Source organism: Seriola dumerili, unplaced genomic scaffold, assembly GCF_002260705.1.
Source record: "Seriola dumerili isolate Sdu_G_001 unplaced genomic scaffold, Sdu_1.0 BDQW01000003.1, whole genome shotgun sequence".
Taxonomy (NCBI): domain Eukaryota; kingdom Metazoa; phylum Chordata; class Actinopteri; order Carangiformes; family Carangidae; genus Seriola; species Seriola dumerili.
The window spans coordinates 612440-629799 of record NW_019174258.1 but is presented as its reverse complement, the minus strand read 5'-3'; the positions used below and the strand labels follow the sequence as shown (position 1 = coordinate 629799).

General features: G+C 40.3%; 1 protein-coding gene across 1 annotated transcript in view; it reads left to right on the top strand.

The window, feature by feature from the left end:
* The window catches only part of phlpp2 (PH domain and leucine rich repeat protein phosphatase 2), a 39642-nt gene that overhangs the window by 894 nt on the left and 21388 nt on the right, over nucleotides 1–17360 (top strand). The window contains exons 2-5 of the mRNA XM_022743956.1: nucleotides 2312–2595; nucleotides 6646–6779; nucleotides 15771–15961; nucleotides 16882–17007. Coding sequence (XP_022599677.1) covers nucleotides 2312–2595; nucleotides 6646–6779; nucleotides 15771–15961; nucleotides 16882–17007 — 735 coding nt within the window. The remainder of the gene's footprint in view (nucleotides 1–2311; nucleotides 2596–6645; nucleotides 6780–15770; nucleotides 15962–16881; nucleotides 17008–17360) is intronic.

Below are 17360 nucleotides of genomic sequence, written 5' to 3'. Positions count from 1 at the left end.
GCTGTTCTATTCAGTGTGATGTGTATGCATTACTCAGATTACTCAGTTATTGTAGTTGAAGGAAGCACATCAAAATCATAAAGTAAAATAGGTCACCCTGTTAATAAGTGAATATTAGCACAAGTGCTGATTTTTATTCACATGTTGTTATATTTCTGCTCATAGATATTGGCTATGAAACCATAATTCAGTCACTGTGAGTTTAGCATTAATTTTACTTCATGCCTGTTAACATCATTTTTAATCAGTAAGGAAATGCCAGGAGGTCTTTGCCAGAATATGTCCACATCTGTTGATTTGGTGAGGCACAATACATCATCATTAAGTCCACAGGGGACCTCCATAGCTACCTGAAAAACTGAGCCAGGTCAGCCATCATTCATTGACACACATGTCCTTTTTTCATCAGTGGGTAGGAAAATATACAGCATACAGTATCTACCGCTTTCTGACTCAGGATAGGTTGACGAAACATGCAGGCTGTTACTCAGCGTGGCCCTGCTACACATTCACACCGGGACACAGCTACCTTACATCTGAAATCGACTGGGGGCAACCACTGCGCAAGCATTGGCTCAGTGTTTCACTCAGACACACCTTGACAGTAGCTGAGAAGGAAAGGGTAGGCAGTTTACTTTAACTGTAGCCACAGATTTTTCAACAGGTGTGGGACTTAAACTAACCTCTGTCCAGTCACATCCTTGCCTCTCTAACCTCTGGAATAATGCTGCTCCAGTTTTGACTTATTTAAGTAGTGAAAATAAAAGCTTATTCTTAACCTTGGGAGTAGAAGTAGAAGAGTAGAAACAAAATGATTTTAACTTAAAGTACATGTATATCAAATGGTAAACATTAAAGTCATTTGAATGTACTTAAAATAATTAAAATGAAAAATAAGTTTTCTGGTTGACAGGATTTCCCTATTATTCAAAAGAAAAATAACTGATAGGTACTCTGATAAGCAATTAATCATTAAATATTTTAATCAAGTAATGATACCAAATATATGTTGGTTGGGGTTAAGAGGTTTTTGACAGTTGGTCAAAACAAAATAATAATTTCATCATAATTTCAAGGCGTCAGTTTGGGCTCTGGGACGTTATAACCGGGTTTTGGTTTTCAATATGCAACAAACTTAGTGTAACAAAACTTATCATAATGATAACAAAAATTATCATTAGTTGCAACTACACTTCTTTTAACACTACTTTTCCTTATACTGATATGTCGCACTTAACAGCGAATTAGTCATGGGTTTATTGAATATCACAACTGAATGAGGCAACATTAGCAAAAGGGATTTATGGCATCTTTAAGCCACTAAACTGGAGACTGTCCAGACTTGTGCTTTCATATCCTATCTGTGAATATTCTGAATAGATGTGGGATGAAGGTGCACGATTGACAAACTCCAACAGCAGTGTAGGGTGTGTGTGTGTGTGTGTACTTACTGAAGAGCCTATATGCAGAGTCAGAATAGTGGAAAGATATAGTTACCTCTTGGACCAAGTAACATACTCTAATGCCTTTTCTAGGCCTGTGAATGGTAGTCTTAAATGAGTGGCTGATGTTATTGATATTTTATCATTTTAGTATGACATTTGTCTTTATTAATGCCAAATTCAGTTAGCCTTGCATTGAATAATTTTAAAGAAATACATTAGGCTACTACACACCCAGCTAACATCACCACAAGTGATTAGAGCAAGAGAAAACGGCAACAACATGATATGCTGGTTCCTGTTAGTAATGTAATGACAGAGTCCATCCTCGGTGAGAAAGGTAACAGAATGAAAAAAAACATCAAAGATTATTCTTGACTTACAGGCTGTACTACTGTTATAGACAGAGGCTGCTCAGGAAATGTAGTTCAATAGGGTTGAGTCTGCAAAGGAAATCAATTGCAAGTGTTTTCAGTGTAATGACAGGAATATCTAGTTACGTAGTTGCTAATAACTGAATATTGATTATAAAACATTGATTAATTGCATCCCTCTACCCAAGTGCAAAGACGTGGGAAGGTCTGCTCCTTCATAACTCCAAATACCACTGCACCAATTTTCAGCAGTGTCACCTTCACTTAATTCCACAGCATAGTTATTATTCCAGTTGTATACAGATGAAAAGGTGGGCAGTACCTGCCAGTGCAGATGTTGTGTTGAGGTAAGTCTACAGCAGCTCTGGGAGGTTAATCAATACATTTTGAGTGACAGTCAAGCTCTTTAGGCAGCCAGTGGCTGTTAGACATGCTGATATGTACAGTATGTATTTGATGTTGATCCGTGTGTTAAAATGATTCTTTCTGTGTCAGCAGCGCAACATAAAGCGGAATGGGAGTCGTGGTTGTGTGACAAGAAAGACCAGATTTGGATCACGAGAGCGGGACTGGCTAAAGGGGGACACCCAGCGGGGCTGTGTGTGTCTGTATGGGGGGACAGTGGACCCTCAGCCACCTGCCTCTGGCCCACAGGCCTCTTCCACCCCACAGACAGACCTGCAGTTGGTGCTCTGCTCTACCAGTACCACAGTAGAAGAGCTGTGTTCTCAGAGGGATGGACAGGGACTTTATGTTCAGCTGCATGGAGACCTAGTCAGGTAAACACACACTAAGTTAAAGTCATTAAAGTAAAGTTATACTTTATTTCCCCTGCATTTAAGCCATGCTAACAATTTGGCATAAAATATATTAAAAAGTAAGGATAGCTGTCCAGAGACCAATTGTAGTTCAGAGACTAGTGCTGTCCTCAGTGAAGGGCCATGGCAGAAGAATTGCAAATACCCTGTGCCCCTTTCAGAGCAACACAGTGATGTGGGTTAACCCATCAGTTACTCTGAATAGGCAAATGCATGGATCCAACATCCAATAGCCACAGTCCTGCATCAGTGTCATCATTGTATCTAGTCAAAACAGTACTGCTGTGCACTCTGAAGCATCTGACAGCTCACAGCTTAATGTATAATCATGTTCTAACATGGAAAAGGAAAAAAGTGAAAGAAATAAAACTTGACTTGAAGCGTAAAAAGATGCTTTGGTTTGAGGTTATACCAGTATAGTGCAAGCGAAGCATGAGATATTATGCAGCAGGTTCAGTCAGCTGCACCGGTTAAAATGGAAGCACATCTCTTCCATTAGACACACAAATAAACACAACTGAAATGGGAATAATGCAGTACAGTAACATCTAACATAAGCCATTAAGAAGGATTATATTTCTAAATAAATGTCAACATATCTTTCTCATTTATATCATATAAAAAACTATACCGGGCCATGGCATTTACTTGATATCCTGTCCATGAAAACCAAAAACACAATGTCACCTTGAGCAAGCTTGAGTTAATGCACAGAGCACAAACACAGTACTGAAGACCTGCTGCAGTTTTCTTAACATTCCACACTCCCACAGGATCTCACCCAGGATACCCTGAGGGACATGACTAGATGCCTCTTTCTGCTCCAGAAAACATATGTAGACAGAAATAGCAAATGATCCCTTGATTATCTGTGAAAGGATAAAACACTAGTTCACTGATCTGTGACCAGGAAAGAATCTGGGCTGTTCCTACATTGCTTTCATGGGAAAGCCTATGTGAAGATAGAAGGGAGAGTCTAAAATAAGAAATCAGTTATATCTTAAATCACTGTGGCATAGTTTATTCCATGTTAATCTTACTGTCTGCTTTTTTTTTTTCTTTTTTTTTTTTAAATGATGTGGGATATTGACACAGAGCAAAAATTTTAAATCTTCCCAGATGTCAGGTACCAGCAAAAATGCCAGTTGATGCACTTATAGTGGAGATCATGCCATCAACATGCTGCAGATATTATGCTGGAAGCACGTATGGAATGAATTGTTAATCACTTTACAGGCTGGTAGACAATAGTATGATCAACCAGCAACCTATGAACCATCATCATATCTTTGCTGATTAAAAGCCCTAGGCATTGCAGAGTAATGCAGAATGGTAATAAATGAAAGGCTTTTGGTAAGCCTGTGGATAGGCTGTGTTGGTCCAGTTTATATTCCAGCAGTACAGCTCTTAAATTGCAGTCTGCCAGCAAGTATGACCAGGTGGATTTGAATTCAATATTAAAGTCTTCACCATCCAAAAACGAGGTATGGGAGACTTAGGAAAACTATGATTTCTGTTTATACAAAGGAACATTTAATTCCTACAGACAGCAGATCTAGTTAGAAAGATAAGCCAAGGTTGCATTAAATGCATTCAGTTTCATGTTTATGGAAAATACCAGAGCTAGGACTCCATTTATGTTTGACTATAAAGAGACTTCTAGTTTTATATAAACCCTTTTTAGGTAAATGTTCTATGTATAGTAGGTTTTATTAGTGTGGTTGCTAATAGATGCATGTACTGTATAAATGAGGATCTGAAGCATACAAAGCTGTTGACAGCACTGAGAGAAGCACTGAAGAAGGATTTGTAAGTAAGGACATGATGGAAGGGATGGAAGCTTTTTTTAGTGATTTTCTTTTTATAGCTTGTAGTAATGTGCTGTTTGCAGGAAAACTTGGTCTGGGTTCTTTCCTGCTAAGGGAACATTGTATTTTCAGTCACACTAACTCCCTTTTACGATAAATTTACTGAGGCAATGGAGTTGATGGTGGGCATCCATCCTTCCATTCATCCATTTTTGAGCCACTTATCCTGGTCAGGGTCACAGTGCCAACAGGGTGAGCAGAGAGGCCAGTGTTCTTTTTCCCTGCCACATGCTCTTCCATGGGGACCCCTAATTTCCCCCAGGATAGATGGAATGTGAAATCCCTCTAACATGTTCTGGGTGTGCCTAGGGTTTCCTCTCAGTTTGTCCTGCCCAGAACACTTCCAAAGGGAGGGTCCCAGACATCACAACTGGCTCCTCTCAGAGGAGTTAGCGGCTTGATACCATGGGCCTCCCAAATCACTGAGCTCCTCACTCTGAAATGTTAAGTGAGACCAGCCACCCTGCAGAGAAATCTCATCTCCTTGTATCTACTGTACATTCTGCATGGTGATAAACTAGACCAATTGACCAATTGTTTGCATTTACAGGTGACTGTTTGAAGGTCTGGTGACCCCTGTAGCCTGGTCAAGTACAGCTCAAATAAGTGATACAGGGCCATTATCTTGTGTGCTCACCACTGATAAGGCAAAGAGGAGAGGTTGGGTGTAAGGCCTGATGGACAAGGGTAATAAATAGAACGGACTGCGCATTGTTCACGTTAGCAACGTTGGAAAACAACTGATAAAGGATGTTTTTGATAACATTGCATTTGCTTTGAGTTTCAAAACTTACCTGACCTACATGAACTGCAAGATTTTGGATAATACTGTCTACCTACAAATAGTGTAATTTAGATTGTATATTGTAAGCTTTACTCAATTATGGCATGCTTATCGATGTTAACAGGAGGTACCTGCCAATTCAGTGCAAGGATAGTATCAAATTCGTTTTACACAGTTGGGAATCTCTCTTTTCTTCCGCTTGATTTGCTAACAACAACTTCTTGCTTCTCTCAGCGCTTGATCCCTATGGTAAGAAACTGTGAAACCTTGCTCAATGATCTATGATTGCTGAGGTATCACACCTAGCCAAGTAATGAAAAATAAAATATTCCCTGATGATACTGAGACACACTTCTCCAGTCTTTTTTATACTTGGGAACCAAGTCGGTTTCTGTACCCCGTGCAAACCCACACCCATTTTGAATTATTTTGGATGATTATATTTTGATCCAGGTTGCACTTAAGTGAAACCATGCCCCAAGCCTTTGTTTCGACCATTTCCAGCTGATCACTTTGAAAGCAAAAGTGTAAGTTGTATATGCTGTCATGCTTGGAAGACTTCCTTCATGCAGCCAGACATTAAGCATTTATGTGAAAGGCCACTTGTGTCAGGCTGGATTTCAGGGTTGACGTTTATCCTGTTAAGTATCAGCGGCAAGAGTCCTTAACATGATTATTATTGGACCGAGATGATTTTTCCTCAGATTAAGTCAAATCCACAGTTTGAGAAAAAAACATTGAGCGCAGTAGGATTTTGCACAACTACATTTTTTCCGCTTTTTGGTTTGGTCAGTTTGTGGCTCCAAATGACCATCCTGAGCTCTATCAAACATCACAAGACATTTTTTTCTTTTAATAAAACTCCAAACAAAAAATAGCACTCAGTCACTCTGATTCAGTCCTTGTTAGTGGTACTTTCAGCTTTGCCGGTGCTCCATTGAACTTAGTTGGTAGTGTTCAAGTGTGGGAAGCCGGTGAGGGATTTTTTTGCTTGTCACTGCACTAGAGAGTCTAGTTGGTCAGATTTGCTTTGATTTGTTAGTTATTAGTTGTTAGTTAGGTATTGTATTAGAAGCCTAGTTGCACAGTTACACATAGAGTATATCACTGTTTTCTAAAATAATTAACACACCCTTTCAAATTTGTAGTGCTGTATATTTTTACCTTTTTTAACTTTGCACCTCCTGAGCAAGAAAAGTTTCTCTTAGGAGTTGGCCCGGACTCTCCTGCTATCCCATTCAAAAACTGCACACTGCAATTGCACGCAATTGCAACAATGCATTCCCTGTATAAGAAACTGGTGTTACTATTTTGTGGCAGGCATTTTCACACCACCTCTCCTTGTCTTTTGCCCTTCAGGAGGCTGGACCCCTCTGAGCGTCCGCTCCAGATGCTGTATGACTACCTGGCAGCTATGGGCTATGCAGACCCTGTGCGAGTGCAACAAGAAGCAGCCAACTCAGACCTCAGCTGTTTGATCCGTTTCTACAGTGGTGAGTGCTCACCCACAGGGGCCATATTCCCCAATCGTCACTATCTGCTGCTGATCAGTGGGATCTGGTAGGAGCCCAGTGTCTTCCTCTGAAGGCCTAAAAACAGAGTGCAGGAGGTCAAATGTTCCAATACTGTTTTATCACATCCTCTTTTGATCCTGTCTGTGTGTGTGTGTGTGTGTGTGTGTGTGTGTGTGTGTGTGTGTGTGTGTGTGTGTGTGTGTGTGTCAGTGCACACACACTTTCCTCTAGGTAAAGGGAAGGCAGTTGTTGTTTGAGGCTCTCTGATAGTGATGCCTCTAGTATTCAGTATAGCCTGAGGTACCACAAACACACTCCCACCATGGCCTCATGATGAGTGACTTACCATCCTTCATCCTGTGGTGTTCCTACGTCCCCATGTGGGCTGCCTTTCACCTGCTGCTGTCAACATGTTCCCATGACCCCAGGACTTGAGTGATTAAATGTCCCCGTGTCAGTGTGATATATTAATCCAGTAGCAGAATGGATGTGACTCTTTGGAGAAACCAGTGACAAATTTTTATGACACTGACAGTGGGCCTAACATGAACTGTGCACAAGCTCCACATGACTGTATGACTGTATACATAAACCCACAGACATCTCTAGCTGTCCTTCTTTGAGTCTGTTCGTTGGTCTAATGATACTCTTACAGTTGCAGCAATTAAGGGATTTGCCATTAAGGGTAAATGGTGAACGATGTTCTGTAATGCGTTTCCATTTAATTAACTGACTGGTGTTCCTGCTGAGTCAGTGGAACTTCTTGCGTTCTGGGTTAGAACTGCTCACATGCTGCTGTGCCAGAGAAAGAGGAAGACTGAGCAAACCACAGCGTCTAAAGGGCTCACATGTTATTCCTCCCACATAAAGTACACAACCCTCCCTGCAATCAAATGCTGCCACATTGAATAAAAGTACATGCTCAACACAAATCTCGGAAGCTTTGTATTGAGATTCTCTAGTTGACATGGCACACACGAGGAGACTTTAAAACAGATTTAATTTGTTTTTTTAGCCATGTGAAACAACAAGATCACACTCAGATTTTCCCAGTTGTAAAAATATTACTTGACTGACATAATTGTGAGGGCTCTGCCATTTTTGATGCTCAGTTGGGAAACATAAAATTTGAATCCTAGACTTCTGTGTGATATATGATACCATAGTGTCCTGCTTTATGTTTTGTAGACAAGTGAACACTACACAGTCTTGATAATCATCGCTCATCAGAACAACATTAGGGTTATACGTAGCTTTTCTATTGTGTTTTGTTTTTTCTGACTACAGCTAGCCTCTTTAGAATGACATACAACTTTGTCTTTATATGTGTTTAGTAAAACAACGGATGTTTGTTTGTTAAGCTGTCAGATCTCAAGTTCACTGTGGCCCCAGTCTTACTCCTAGTCTTTATGTGCCCACTGAAACTGTTGTTTGCCTCTTGCCAACATAAGAACTGATCGGATCTTGGCTACTATCAGTAGTCAGGCCACATTGGCCGGAGTCTAGCCAGGCCCCTTGGAGACTTCCTGCCTTCTTTTGTTAACTCATGGGAAAAGAGGACCAGGGACCAGGCATGACTGGTACTCAGGAACTCTTAATACCCAGCTAAGGCCAAGAAGACAACTTGATTTGGCCAATTGATTCCCATTGAACTGGGAAAGAAGTACCTGGTAGTATAGTTTGCAGGTTGTTGTGGTTGTGTTGAATCATCTCAGTATGTTCACCCACTTTCCTTCCAGTCATACAGCTTCACCAGTCATCCTCATGTTTTGGCTAGCACAAGAAAACCCTGCTTTTTCATTCCCACCCACAGTGGTGTTGTAGGTGGGCTGTTTTGTTGAAACACACAACAGCAGCCTTATTCTGAGATCCCTCTCTCAGGTGCTTGCTTGTCTAACAGCTGTTGTCAGGGCTAATAATCTGACTAAGCAGATGAGGAAAACTGTGGCCCATTAGTAAGGACTGTAGTGGTAGTTATTAGATAACCTGTGGGATTGCAAGTTGATTAAAAGGTATCTAGTTGTGCAGATACCTTTGGTTTTATATACAAAGTTTTGGATAACTGTCTCTGGGTCTTTTGTTTTTGTTTTAAAAATCAGTGGTGGCAGCACGTCTTTCCACAGAAACAGTGTTTATAATATCTTTCAGCCAAGGAAATATTCCCTGAAAGAAAGTGGGAAATATTGTTTTTTTTTTATTTATGTTTTTGCAAACAGTGTGAACTGAACCTCTAACAATATTACAAAGAAGAAGAAAAAAACATTTCTGCTATATTAAGTCTGTCTACCAATATTTTTTCTTGTGAAATAATAGTTAGGTTTACCTCTTCAGGCCTCTAAAAAACATTCAAATGGATCTGTCTGAAGAGAAAATTTGCTCTTTCATCAAACCTCTTGGCTCATATAGGCAAACAATCAGAGGCACTGGGATATAAGCAGACATTGGTTTGTTATAATAAGTCAGTGGTCTACATGCAAAGAGAAGGACTTGCTTTTATTTTATATGTTTGTGTGCTCATTTGCTTATTTGCATGTGTGTGCATTTTCTCTGCATACCCATTTATCCCAATGTTTTGTTTTTGGCCTTATTTTCTCTCAAGCCAATTAAGTTTTTCAAAGTGCAATGCAGCAGGTAATTTATTAAACTTCACATCCCCTTATTTGTTCAGGAAACTCATCCTGAACCTTCTCCACCCTGCTTCCCACACACACACCCTCCTGCTGTGGTGCACAGATGAGATGAAAACAAACACGGACAAGGGAGTAAACATTTCTAAATGCTGACTTAATAGAAAATGCTCCTAGAGAAAACAACTGCAGAGACCTGATGGCCAGTGGTTCTCTGTGTCGGCCCATTCAGCTGCAGCACAGACAACGCCTGCCGTAAGCTCTGGCGCTTGTCCACTGGGCGCTGTTCCATCTCAGCCTGTGTGATCTCTGTCTTACATCTCTGTCTCTGAGCTTAGAGACCTGAAGTCGCTGTGCATAGTTCATGTCAGGGCCACTGTCAGTGTCAGAGCAGAAGGAAATAAGTCATCTACCAGCAGTGTGAACCCACCTGATAAGTTATTGATTTGGCTGGTGCTGATTTGCCAGTGAAATTAAATCTAAATGGAGGAGTTTGGATGTCCTGAGTTTTGATCACATGGGCGGTGAACTAATGTCTGAAACTCTGAGGCCCAGTGGTTTATCATAATAATCATGTCCTGGAGGAACAGAAAGACTAACATCACAGTGCACACCAAGTACTAGTTTGCCTCTTCATTTTATGGTTGAAAGGGAGAAAGAATTGGTTCATAGGGACAAAAAGTGGAGAAGCAGTCAGACTGAGATTTAAGAGAAAAATGAAATTCTATTCAGATCTGGGTTCCCACAGAATTGCCCCGAGCAACAGAGCTCTGCAGAGAGTGGGCTCTCCCTGGTTTCCTGCCAGCTCCTTATAAAATGCTGTTTCTGTGATGGAGTTCTATTTTTCCTGAGGATTTCCTCTTTGCCATTTAAAACCTGCAGACTCTCTCTAGACTCATGGTCAGTTTTCAAGTCAGATGGCTTACTGCTGCTGAAAAATATCCACCATTTTAATGGTCTGTTTTAATGTCATCTGTATTCAAAAGCAGTATTCAGTTGTATGTTTTCCATCTGTGCTCTGCACAGTGCAGGCTTGCTGTATTTCATATCAGACTTGAATTACTTGCACAAAGTTTAAAGTTTAAATAGAGGTAAACACATATCACCAAGAGGAGGCATCTGGGTGGTGGGTTGAATTTGAATTTGTTGCCAAAAAGAGCTTGCTGTTCTGAGTCAAATCAGACTGTGTTTCCGCCTCCACTGACCCCCTACTGCATGCTAACGCAATCTATGCAATCTTGAGCAGGACAAAAAAGCTCTGGGATACAGGGAATAGTCTGTCCAAATGAGTGCTCTACAGTTGCCTTGAAATCATCCCATATGTGATTAAAATCAGATTAAATAATGTGTAAATGCCCTCCAGTCTTTTGACCATAATATACAAAGAACAGTCATTTTATCTGTTTTGGGGTAAATGTAATTTTCCTTATCCTTCCTACATTGATGAATCATTTTAAAGGAAGCTTTCTGCATTCTTTTGTTCTTTTACTTTGTTTGAGTGGTGCTAACTCTTTCTTGATACTGGCTGAGTGCACAGACATTCTTTGAAAAGTGATGGTGAAATTGCTAACATACATTTTGTATGCTGTCATACAGTTAATCAACAGTTGTTCTGAATTCTAGATTAAATTTCTTATTTAGATTCTCAGAATGAGACTGCAACTAACAATTACATTATATAACCATCATTATATCATTCTCATAATTGATTAATGTGCAGTTTATTTTCTTGATTCATTGTCTCAGTCAATAAAACATCAACATCAATTTCTTAGAGCTCAAGGTAATGATGTCGGATGTCTTGTTTTGTCTGTCCAAAGGTCAAAAAGCCAAAGATACTCAGTTTATAGATATTTTTGGAGACCATTATTTTCATTCTCAATACTTCATCTTCAAATTAGTTGCAGAGTGCAATGTTCTTTCAATTTACATTGAATAATTGACTAAGATTAGCTGCTGTATTTGTAATATTCAATACACCATATTATTAATGTATCAGTTCATAGTTATAGTAATATATACTTATATATATGAAGACAAGCAGTTTCATTCACCTGAAATGATTTTTTACTAATTTCTTTCTAGCCCTCCACCCTCTTCAAGTTCCTGAATCACTTCCTCTCTTTTTTTCATCACCCAATCAGATCATGTCTTATCAGCATCTTTTATATCCCTTTATGTTTCTTTATTCCTTCTCTCTGTAACCTCTCTTCCCTCCTATCCGTTGTTTCATCTGTGTCTTTGTCCATTTTAATTCTTCAGTGATAAGCCATGCCATGTGAAGTGAGATGTCGCTGAGTTTGCAGGCGACTGAAAGCCACACACTTGGGATGAACAGAGGAGAGAGAAGAAGTTGTACAGTCGACTCTCTGATCTGTCACTTGTCACACTGTCCCAGTGGTTTGGCAGCTTCTCCAAGGAGGATGTTGGACTCAGGTTGCTGATTAGTTCATTGGAAGCTGCACAGCCTCTCTGTGGCCTAGCTCCATGGGCCTCCCATTGCTCGGTCAAAAACATCAACAGAAAACAGTGTTACACAACACTTATGGCCATGTCACTAAACCCCTCTGGAGCCACAAGAAATGGTCAACATTATTCGTCATCATGTGGGATGGGACTGATGGGACTGATTTGGCTGGTTTGCCTCAGAGCAGCCACAGGTTGGTAGAGACAGTATAGAGGTTTACCAACTCACATTGGACTTTGATTTTGTGAGCAACCTGTTTCCCTAGCAACAGCCCCACAGACCTTGAGGAATAGCGTGCATGTTTGTTTTAGAAGCTGTCTCTTTATGGCTGGGACTTGTTTTCATAAATAGGCCAAAGATTTTCAGACGGATGGTTGTATTGATATGGAAGCGCAAAAAAAAAAAAAAGTAGAAAAACTTTGGATGAGTTTTGAAAATTGAAAATTACACAATTTTACAAGACATAATGTGCTTTTTCACATTTTCTACAGTTTAATTAATGTGGTAATCTGACTGAGCACATACCTGTTCTCCTTAACTTGCCATTATGCTGCTCAGTTCCCTGTTTGTATGTGCTGTCCATTGCTCTGTTGAGCCAGCCCAGTTTAATTGCATTTTTTGTAGATGACAGTTCTTGACCAGGTTCCATTCCCTCTGAATAACACCCTCACGAAGAAAAAAACACCTTCTTTGTCAAGTTAGCAGTTAGCAAATTTTTCCTGGAGAACCCCTACCTTGAATCTGCGATTATTTTTACCATCAGTTTGCTTCATAACTATATCCCACAGAAGGTGGGTATCGAGACGTTCAATCCCGAAGTGTTTCCATTAAAAGGCAGACCTTAAATTTTTTGCTTTAGACAGTAATGCACTTCATTCATGGTGACAACAGTTGCTCTCTTATTTAAAAGAAATACTAACTTCTGTCACCTCATTATGAACAAACAAAGCAGTGTGGCAACAGGCAGTCAGCCCCCATTGACATTGCTTTCGTTTTCAAGTCTTTGGGCATGCATATTGTTGTTTTCTCACACTCAGAACACTTAAGATTGCAATATTAACCTAGAAATTACTCAGTTACACTAAAACCACAGTCTGCTGCTGCCAGCAGGGGTGGTTCTTAGTATGTGTCAATGTCTGTACAATCACACCAAAAAAAAGAAAAGTTGTCTGTCTTAAAGTGTGGAGTTTAAATTCCATGTGTACACTACCACTCCTTTTAAAGAAATTAATAGAAACCAGCAAACCAGTGCCAGATCACTTGAGCTTGTGCCTGCCTTTATGCCAATGCTTCACTGGGTTGTGAAGTGCTTACACTGCTAGTTCCACTACGTCTGTTTACTATGACAGCTGCCCATCGCCCTTCAGTCCTCAGACAGACTTGTTGACAGGCTTGTTGATATTTATCTGTCATATCTGTTCTTGTTAGATGAACAATGTCATCTAAATCCAGAGAAGCTTTAGAAAAACAAAAATGTAGTTTGTAGAATGAGATATTACCTGTGATGAAATGGAAGGTTACTGAATCTTTAACCAAACCACTTCTTGCTTGTTTTAGGGTTGTCTAATCATACCTGCTTGCAGTATGGATGTTCAAAATATTGATAAAGTAGACCAGACCAGACTGTGTGTTAGCTTCCTACAGGTAGTATTCTCAAGAACGTAGACCCTTGACAGCATAACAAAGCTAGGTGTGGAGTGCACTTGTTTCTGGTGATGCACTGTGCCAGTGAGCATCCTTACAACCTGTGTCGGTTTGTAGCGAGTGGGTGCACGAAGATGAGTTTGTTGATGTGCACACTGCAGTGGGCGAATGTTTTGCTTAATTACTTGTTTTATTGAATTTATTATATTGGTTTAGGTTATAGGTTTATTCTAACTTACTCTTTCAGCTGTCAGCTGTATTCTGGAGCAGGGATTTCTGTGCAGATATAATGATCCTCATAATGATAGTAATTCCTCATATTCTGACAGTGATGCACAGGAAATGGCAATGACAGAAATATATTATCTTTCTTAATCTCCACTAGGACATGGTGTCGTTTGAAATATATTTGTACTAGTGCCAATACAATACCTGTGTTTCGGTATCAATACCAAAATGATTTTGATAGCTTACTTGGAGGAATATAAACATGTTATTCCACAAAAATCTTTTGCCTTCTCAAATGTTAAATAACAAGAGCAACCATATCTGTTTGATTAAATACGGGTATGAGCAAGCATTTGATGCAAGCTATTTTGATTGATACCGAAAAAGCACCGACCTACAGTCCAGGTGTTTCCCCTTTTTTGGATCACTCGACCCAGCACTGATCCTGTGAGGGTTTGTGTATCTAGTTTTCTCTCAGAGTGAGGCGACACCCAAGGATCAGCCACTGCTAAAGATCTGCCAGCCAGCCAGCCAGTTTGTTGTCAGAAGCACTTGGCTTGTTCATTATCAGTTTCCCTGGCGAAGAAAAACATGAGGAGGCTTTTATTTCATTTGGATGCCCTTGTGAAGTGAAGGGGAAGGTGGAGAGAAAGAGCAAGTCAGACAGAAAGAGAGAGAGAGAGAGAGAGAGAGAGCAGATTGCCAGTGAGTGGGAGGAAGCATAAGTTGGTTTGAGAAAAAGTTAACAACAGCGGACAAGAGGCTGAGGCCGTGTCTCCTCTGTGCTTATTTGACCTGCCATTAACCTGAGTGTACTTGAAGCCTGGCAGAGACAGCAGCACTGCTGTCTGGTGTGTTCTTCAGCAGGGGTCAGCTAAGGCTCCCTGCTGTGCAAGTTGGCGTAATTGAATTGAAAAGAGTGAAGTCTGATGTGACAAAACCCTGACTCATTCATCAATATGGCTAATACTTCTTCCAGGTTAGGACAGCACTGGGGTAGACACAGAGAAAGCATGTGAAGGAAAGAGACGGACATATTTTCCTACAGCATTCACAGGACACCTTGGCAGTTTGCCTGCTGTTCACCTCAGCTTTGATGTGTTGACTGGCATGTTGATTTCTCAAATCCAAGTCTCATCTATTAAGACCTGTGAGGGAGGGTTTTTTTTTTTGTGTGTATTACGAAGAAAAGAGCTTGGATCCTTAATTGCAATAATCCTTTGAGACGTTATGGCTCAGACAACTGACACCTAAACGCGGCCCACAGCCATGTATTACAGACTCAACCTGACTGAACCTGACTGGTACTGCCGAATAAGACCTGAACCCAACCCAAAACACTAAGCTATTCTTTGTTTATATCATTCATTACTGACCATTAGCTCACCAGGCTAAAATAACACATTGACTACACAACTTGTCTCTTTTACTCTTTGTGTACCTTCTTGCAATGTATGACATGAGTTGGATGCAGATGGTCGGCACGGTTATACAGAGAAAGAGAAAAGATTCTCAGTAAATTAAATTTAAAGTAATCAAACCTGACTTCAACCTGAGCCTGAAGCTTTATGCAACAAATTGACCCAAATGTGTTGAACAGCAGCACTCTGATATAGGTTTAATTCAATAGATTTTTAATAATGGAGTTTAATGGATACACCTTTCCTTTCGCTTACTGTAAGGTTAAACTTGTTATTGTTCAGTGAGATCTATCCAGATGTACAGTATATGCGATAATAGGGCAGTGTCCATCCTTAGGGCTGATGTAAGACCAGTTCCTGGAATTACTATGCTGAGAAGTTGACTACTCTATGGGTGATATCATAGTGACCTGTGAGTATCTATATGACTTCATTTTCTGGAAACCTCCATCTTGTGTTTAAATGCAGAACATTTGCTATTCATTAGCTGAATTTGATTCTCACAGGAGGGGTGGGGGTCCTCATGCATTAGATCGATGTCTGTGGATCTACACTAACCTCTGTGTGTGGGTTTTTCTTCCAGAACATCCAGTGAATGCAGACCAGCAAGAGCGCACTTTGCTAAAAGGCGTATTCAGCGTCAGGAAGGGCAAGACGCAGCTGCACAAGTGGGCAGAACGGCAGGTCATTCTCTGTGGCACCTGTCTAATCGTGGCCTCTGTGAAAGACAGCCTGACTGGGAAGATGCACATCTTACCCCTGGTGGGGGGAAAGGTGAGAGTTCAGTGTTTGGTGGTCAGTTGAACTCAAACAGTGTTACCCTTTCACTTTCCCCTGGGCAGAGCCTATGCTCCAGGCTGAGTATAGATACTCTACAACAACACAGCTGTGTTGAACAGCTGGATAGAGTTAAAAGATGATGCACACTGCATATGCAGAATTGTGTCATCTAAAGTAATGCATCTCAATCTTTTAGGCTGTTTAGGCGACAGAGTACATACAGGTTGTCTTTCCAACTTGAGAAAATACAGCGGTTTTGCCTTTAATCACAAACTAATAAAGTAACCTTTTTATTATAATGAAAACCTGTAATCTCCAGTCTTTGACAGAATATAGTTTAAAACCTTGGATCTCAAAACTTGGCAAAGCTGTAGTCTTAAGTGAAAAAAGTTCACTCTAAATTACTTTCAGTATATCTCTAAAAGCCCAAACAACAATGAACTTGATAGTCTAGTAGGTAATACTATATAACTGCAACTCCCGTAGATGGTGTTCAGACAGGGATGCCCCCTTTCCCCTTATTTTCTTTTGCTTTGTATTATCAAAATTTCCCCTTAGAGGCTCCAATTTCACACATTAAAGTCTATTTACAGGTGTTGGTGAATAATACAAAGTGAACAGTTGTGGATATGTTCTCTATGGGGTCTTTTAGCAAATATAGGAACTCAATCACTAAAGTTGGTATAGCAGAAATGTAAATTGCAACATCATATGTCATCACAAAATGAACACTGAAACAGCATAGACTGATGTATATCTGCGGTATAAGAACTAAAAATGTATTTATTGTTTTACAATTTTTTACTCCTTTTACCGTCACTGTAATATTGATTTATGATAATCTTCATTTTCCATTTGTGTTGACTTTTGCAGGGTTCCTCCTTATCATTTCTGTATATTGTCTTTTTATTGAGGTGGAGGAGGTGAAGCGGAGGCAACACTGTCTGATGTTCAGCTCTGCCGGATCACAGGCCCAGACATACTTTGTCAACTTTGACACACTTGCAGACTACCAGCGATGGCATCGGCAGGCATCAAAAGTAAGCAAGAGACAAAGAGTGAGTGTTACTGTGTGTGTAGTACACAATATGTGTCTCCTATGTTTTCTCTCAGCAACTGTTTGTTTGTTTCCGGTTACTCCCACTGGGCTTGTACTTAAATAAGAGATTAGATGTTGGGACTACAGTTGCCTTTTGCTTTTTGAGTCGTCCAATCAGAAACCGCCCGTCTGACTGTGTCTGATTGGCTCCACAGAGGCAGACTCTCAGCAGTGTCTGGCATTGATTGAACAGCATACCCATATTCACATAGTTTATCTTTTTTACTTCGCTTAGAGGACACTACCGAATTTTTTACAAATGCCCTCAGCAGTAGAGTTTTTGTTATATAAATC